This window comes from Pseudorca crassidens, chromosome 6 (assembly GCF_039906515.1).
Source record: "Pseudorca crassidens isolate mPseCra1 chromosome 6, mPseCra1.hap1, whole genome shotgun sequence".
NCBI lineage: Eukaryota > Metazoa > Chordata > Mammalia > Artiodactyla > Delphinidae > Pseudorca > Pseudorca crassidens.
In genome coordinates, this window is record NC_090301.1 from 50,285,636 (window position 1) to 50,292,591 (window position 6,956).

At 42.1% G+C, this 6,956-nt stretch overlaps 1 protein-coding gene across 1 annotated transcript; it reads left to right on the forward strand.

The window, feature by feature from the left end:
- Window positions 1-2,536: 2,536 nt before the first annotated feature.
- Window positions 2,537-6,288, forward strand: CUZD1 (CUB and zona pellucida like domains 1). The gene is given in 7 exon segments (XM_067742372.1): window positions 2,537-2,725; window positions 5,651-5,814; window positions 5,816-5,977; window positions 5,979-6,026; window positions 6,028-6,138; window positions 6,140-6,236; window positions 6,238-6,288. Coding segments are annotated over 7 exon segments (822 nt in total).
- Window positions 6,289-6,956: the final 668 nt, after the last annotated feature.

Consider the following 6,956-nt stretch of genomic DNA (forward strand, 5'->3'; position numbering starts at 1 on the left):
AAAGGCTAACAGTGCCTCCTCAAATAAAGAAAATCCCCTTGCCATTTCCTGCGCAACCACTTCTAGAGGATGCACACACGTGACAATATATGCCAGACACGTGAACTAACGTGATTGGGCATGCAAAAGCACATTCGAATCTTTGAAAGTTTGCAACTTGAAGGTTCGTATGTGGGGGACTTACTGTATTGTCTATTTCTCCCTTTACATCCTGTTAGTATTTGCTTACTATAAGTGCCTCAGTGTTGGGTGCATATATATTTATAACTGTTAAATCTTTTTGATGAATCATCTGCTTTATCATTATATAATGACCTTATTTGTCTCTTGTTACCATTTTTGGCTTAAAGTCTATTTAGTCTGATACAAGTATAGCTACCCTTTCTCTTTTGGTTTCTATCTTGCATGGAATATATTTTTTCATTCCTTCACTTTGAGCCTTCCTGTGTCCTTAAAGCTGAAGTGAACCTCTTGTAGGCAGCATATAGTCAGGTCTTATTTTTTTTAATACATCCAGCCACTCCATGTCTTTTGATTGGAGAGTTCAACCCATTTACATTTAGATTAATTATTGTAAGTAAGGCTTTACTAACGCTACCTTATGAATTGTTTTCTGGCTGTTTTGTAGTTCCCTTGTTCCTTTCTTCCTCTCTCTTGCTGTCTTCTGTTGTAAATTAGTTATTTTCCATAGTGGGTATGCTTTGATTCCCTTCTCTTTTTTTTTTTTTTTTTTTTTTGGCTGCACCATGTGGTTTGCAGGATCTCAGTTCCCTGACCAGGGATTTAACCCAGGCCATGGCAGTGAAAGCCAAGAATCCTAACCAATAGGCCACCAGGGAACTCGCCCCTCTCTTTATCTTTTGTGAATCTACTGTGGGTTTTTGCTTTGTGGCTATCATGAGGCTTACATAAAGCATCTTATACATACAACAATCTACTTTACATTGATAACAATTTAACTTCGATTACCTACAAAAACTCTACCTTTTACTCCCCCTTTTATATTTTTGATGTCACAATTTACATCTTTTTATTTTGTGTATCCATTAAGAAATTATTGTAGCTATAGCTTTTTAAAAATACTTTTGTCCTTTAACTTTTATACTAAGGTTAAGTAGTTAACCTACCACTATGTTACAGTATTAGAGTATTCTGAATGTAACTATATACCAAATTTAACCAGTGTGGTATATATTTTCATATGTTTCATGATACTAATTATCATCCTTTCTTTTCAGCTTGAAGAATTCCTTTCAGCATATCTTGTAAAGTAGGTATAGTGGTGAAGAACACCCTCAGCTTTTGTTTGTTAGGGAAACTGTCTCACCTTCACTTCTGAAGGGCAGTTTTTCTGGGTAAATTATTCTTGATTGGCAGTTTGTTTCTTTTAGTACTTTGGATATATCATTTCATTCTCTCCTGGTCTGTAAGGTCTGTGCTGAGAAATTTGCTCTTAGCATTATGGAGGTTTCTTTGTTATGTATTTCTCTATTGAATTCTTCACTTCACTCTGTATTCTTTAGCTCCAAAATTTGTTTGGTTCATTTTTATGTTTTCTATCTTTCTGTTGAACTTCTCATTTTGTTTTTCTGTTGTGTTCCTAATATTGTTAAATTATTTATCTGTGTTCTTTGTAGTTCTCTGAGCATCTTTAGAATAATTATTTTGAACACTTTGTTGGGCAATTCCTGCATCTCCATTTCTTTGGGGATCATTACTGATGGCTTACTGTATTCCTTCAGGAGAGTCGTGATTCCCTGATTCTTCATGATCCCTTGTAGCCTTGCATAGATGTCTCTACATTTAAATAACTAGTCACCTCTTCTGGGCTTCATGGACTGATCTCAGCAAGGAAAGACTTTCACCTGTGGTTTGGGACATGCTGGAATGTGCTGTGACCCTGGTTCTAGTGGAGGAAGGTACTAAGTGTGGGGACATGTGGTGGCACTGGGTCCAGGGGTGCATGGTGTCTCCTTGGCTCATGCTGCTGAGATCCACGACATCAACAACTGTGTAGTCCTTGGGAGCACTGTGGGGGTCTACAGTGGCTGTAAGGGCTGTTGGGGTCCTCAGTTATGCCCCTAGGTCCAGCAGCTAGTGACCAGGCCAGACAATGGTGGTGGCTAGAGCCAGTAGTGTACATACACTGGGCTATGGGGCCTGCTGCAGGTGCCTGTGTGGTAGCTTGGATCAGCTGCAGACACATACACAGTGGTGGGGGCCAGGGTAGGCAGCAAGGGCTGGGCCAGTTGTGGGCTCACAGGCAGCTGTGGGGGGCCCTGGCTGTTGGTGTGCTCTCCTATGACTGCATCGTCTCCCTCTGTGTGTGCACTGCAGGGGAGGCCAGTAATGGGGGTCAGGCCAGGAGTATGCAGGTGCACAGCTGGAGGCCTTAATTGCAGGTAGTGTGGTGCAGTGGTGCAAGACAGTGACAGAAGACAAGGCCTGATCCAAGCCCACAGGCAGTTATGGGGACCTTGGCTGTCAGCATGCTCTTAAGTGGCTGTATTGTCTTCCCCTGGGTGTGCACACTGCAATGGACACTGGTGACAGGTATCAGGCTAGTGGCGTGCAAATGCACACCTGGAGGGGCTATGTCAAGTACACACTAGGAAGTGGATGTCAGCTGTGGGGGTCTAGGCTGGCATCTAGCACTCATGTAGCCACAGAGGCCTGGGCTGGCCACCAGTACAGTTCCTGGGGTCTGGCATGGGTGAAGAAGGAGGTAGCAGGGAAGGATTCAGGTGGCTGGTGTCAGTAAATACAAATACCTGTGGGGCAAAAGCTGGTGAAATCCCCAGGGGGTCTCTGGCAACTGTGCTGGTGTTAACACGTTTCTTCAGTGGCAAAATCTTCTGGATTTGTCTGCAGAGCAAGTCACAAGTCACTACAAACCATGATTGTTATTGGTAACTCCTGCTTTTCTTCCTTGTTTCTGTCTCTCTGTGTGTCAGCTTTGCCAGTCTCTGGGTGGGGTGAAACTGTAATGGGACCTTCATATGGTGCCCCAAAGGCTGGGGAAGCTGGTTGCTCACTCCATCCACTCTTCGTTTCCTGGCTAGGGGAGCTCTTTCTAGCTGGGAAGTTCTCTCTTGACCCTGAGCAGTGCTGGCTTGAGGAATGGGATAATGCAGGCAAAATGAAGCTTTCTTCCTTCTCTTCTCATGAGGTTATTCTCAGATTTTTGTTCCACTGTGTTGCTGAAGATTCTTAAGTGGACTCGAGAGCTCTCCAGAGTTGTTCTTATTCATGGAGAGCTGTCTAATTGCTGATCTTTACTGGGGGATGGAGGGCAGGGTTTTCTCCATCACTGTTTTGGTAATATCACTCCTGCCTCCACTTAAGGGACTTTGTGACAAAGGCTCTGTACTTCCATATGTGTATGCTTTTTCCTAGGGAAATAATTCATATTGTTCATCAGATTTTCAAAGAGGCTAGGGAAAAGGTTAAGAATAATTGCACCATATGACATATATAAAATATTTGTTACATGAATGCTTGCATTGGACTGTATTTCTTCTTGAAAGATTTCTTTTAATATGTACCATTTCTTCTTGAACAATATCTCCTTTAGAAACTCCTCAACTAACAAAGGTAAATGAGTAAACATTTTTTAAAAATTCTTTCCTCTCCCAGAGCTCCCTGCTCCCCTTTTCTGGAATCTTTCATATTTGAGAGGCAAAGTACTCCTGAACGTCAGAGAAGCTACACAGACAAGTTGTGGCCCGAACACTTGGGAGCCATTTGTTCCTCCAAATATAAAGTTCTGGCTGTGGTGCAGCCAGAAACAACACAGCCGTCCATGTCTTCAATTAGCACAGGGCCCGGCTCTCATGGGGACACTGCATCCCATTCTGCCTGGCTCTGTTCCTCAGGCTGCAACGCTGTTTCTTGGGCTGAGGAAGGCACTGGTGAGAGGTGGGGGAGGAGATGGCATAGCCTGAAAACTTGCAGTTGTGATCACCTAACTTTGAATTGATCTAGAATGAAGCCTTTTTTCCCTCCTAAGCTGCAAGTATTTGAAGTGCTCAGTGGCGTCTTTGGGGTGGGAAATTAGCATAACTTCCTTCTCTCACAGTCAGGTCTTCCACCCTCCCAGTGGGGTTTCTCTTTGAAATAAGAGTCATGTGTGTGGAAAGGATTCAGGAGCAAGGCTTGGAGGACCAAGAAGAAAAGCAACCGGCCTATTTCCCATCCAAAGAGTAACCAGATACAGCTGTAACTTTAGACTGAGGTGCTTGGGAAAATGATTTTTATTATTTATTATTTTTTAAGAAGCAAGTGTATATTGCTGAGGAAAGGGCCTAAAATGTGGCTGAGGAAATCTAGCCTTGATGATATAGTCCAATATACTATGTAAAATTTAACAAGCTAGTTGATTTTTTTTCTTAAGGAAAAAACTCTTAAAATTAATTCTTTTAAAAAGACAAAATGGGGCTTCCCTGGCGCAGGGTTGAGAGTCCGCCTAACGATGTAGGGGACACAGGTTCGTGCCCTGGTCCGGGAAGATCCCACGTGCCGCGGAGCGGCTGGGCCCGTGAGCCATGGCCGCTGAGCCTGCGCGTCCGGAGCCTGTGCTCTGCAACGGGAGAGGCCACAACAGTGAGAGGCCCGCGTACCGGCAAAAAAAAAAAAAAAAAAAAAGACAAAATGATTACATATCAATTTAGAAATACAAACCAGAGATTCTCAAACACCCAGAGGATACGACAGACTTACAGCCCATTCTTATTTCCTTCCATATTAGCTACATTCAAGTTTGAGCAGTTATTGAAGGAAGTTAAAATTCTCTTGTGTTTTGACTACCTGTGGGAGCTATAATAAGATCTCAGCTGAAGCAGGAAACATACAATAAATCCTCCTTTGATGGCTGAATTGAACATAGTTTATGGTATTTGCAATAGTCATGTAACTTTGTGGGGGAAACAAGTAAATTACATTGTAAGTTATGTATTGCTAAATAGCCTCTGCTGAATAATAACCTGTTTTGTATATTTGCCACCTCTTTGTAATAGTAGCTTGTGTCTGCACTGTAGCTAGCACGTAATCAGCTGTGATATTGAAGAGAAAAGAGGCATTTGACACTAGGTTCATGAAAGGTTATATATAATGGCATTTCCCATGAGCAAATTAGACCAAGGACCTCCCTGGTGGCACAATGGTTAAGAATCTGCCTGCCAGTGCAGGGGACACAGGTTCGAGCCCTGGTCCGGGAAGATCCCACATGCCACAGAGCACCTAAGCCTGCGAGCCACAACTACTGAAGCCCCAGTGCCTAGAGTGCGTGCTCCGCAACAAGAGAAGCCACTGCAATGAGAAGCCCGCACACTGCAACGAAGAGTAACCCCCGCTTGCCACAGCTAGAGAAAGCCCGCACGCAGCAACGAAGACCCAACGCAGCCAAAAATTAATTAATTTTAAAAATTAGACCAAAAAAGATACACTACATTTTATTAGTTTGGAAAGAAAAAGGGTGACTTAAAAACTAGGAATTATGTCAAGCACATGGTTTATTGGCTCAATATATTTTTTCAAGGAGGCATTATTTATGAACCTGAATGATACCCACGCCCTTTCTTTTAGCCCATTGAAGAGAAGTTCAACAGTTATTCTTTAATTACTGTCACCAGAAAACTAACCTTTAAAAAAGAAAGAAAAGGAGAAACAATTGTATTTTTTTGAGTCCAGTTCATTTGGAAAGCCTATGTTGGAGTCACCATATATGTGGTTTTGAACCAAACTTTTTGTTCAGGTAAGTCTATGCACCTCAGATCCAAATTTGGTGGTGTTCCAGGATACCTGCAGCACCACTCCCATCTGACTTTGCATCTCCAACCTATAACCTCAGCAAGAATGGATGTAATTAAGATGAGACTTGTAAGGTGTATCCCTTACCTCGACACTGTGCAAGATTCCAGTTTAACTCCTTTGAATTCTTGAGGTGTCTGGGCTCCGTGTATCTCGAGTGTAAGGTTTCACAGTGGTAGTAGTAATCAGTCTCGCTGCAACCAGACTGTTTTTCTGAAGGAAAAGAGACATTTCTCCATACAAATAGAAGACTAATTCTGTCATAGGATGCATTCATCTGAAAAGGGATTGACGGGCAAGTGGAAATTCAGAATTTCAGTATCAAACGCGTTGAAACCCAGATTCAACCTTTTAACAATCTGCATCTGTTTTCACTCATGATCCTTGTTCTGAATATTGTGATTGTGGCTACAATTCTAGCAAGGCATGTTTGTGAGTCAGAGAACAGACTACAAAGTCCAGAAACTGCAGGACTATTAACTAAAGGGTTCAGACTTAAGTGAAATGCATTTCTCCTGAGTGTCGAAGAAGTGCTACCTCATGGCTAGATACATTAGGAATAAATTAAGGAGGGCCCCATAAAAGAGGGGGGAAAACCTACAAACCACATTCAAGAAAATTAAAAACAAAAAAGAATCTCCTTCCATGAGACCTTTACACTGAACCTTTTAGGATATATTCATTTCTACTCTATGTGCTATTTTCTGGAGTATACCATAGCTTAAATAATAATGCAAAAATGGATTCACTAATGATTCCTATATTTTACGTGTACAACACCTAGGCCTCTCATCATCGGGTTGAATCCCAATCTTCTATAGCTGAAAAATAACATTTCCATATTTATTTCTTTAACGCCTTCATCTTAAGAGCTGGCGTTCTACAGAGAGGATATTATACTAGGACTGCTCGACTCTAAGGTGGTATTTCCTTGTGGAGGTAACCACATTTCCTCCTTTGTTATTATACTGGGGAGGCAGTCTTAGATGGATAAAACAAGAAGGAATTGGATGCTAAAACAAACAATTTTCCCTGTACTCCCCAGCCATCAGTACTTAGGTTGACAGGTTAGCTACCATTTTGCTTGCCGTGTAAAGGTACAGTGTGGAATTAGGTTCATCTTCACTTCAAAAATCTGAAGATGTTTC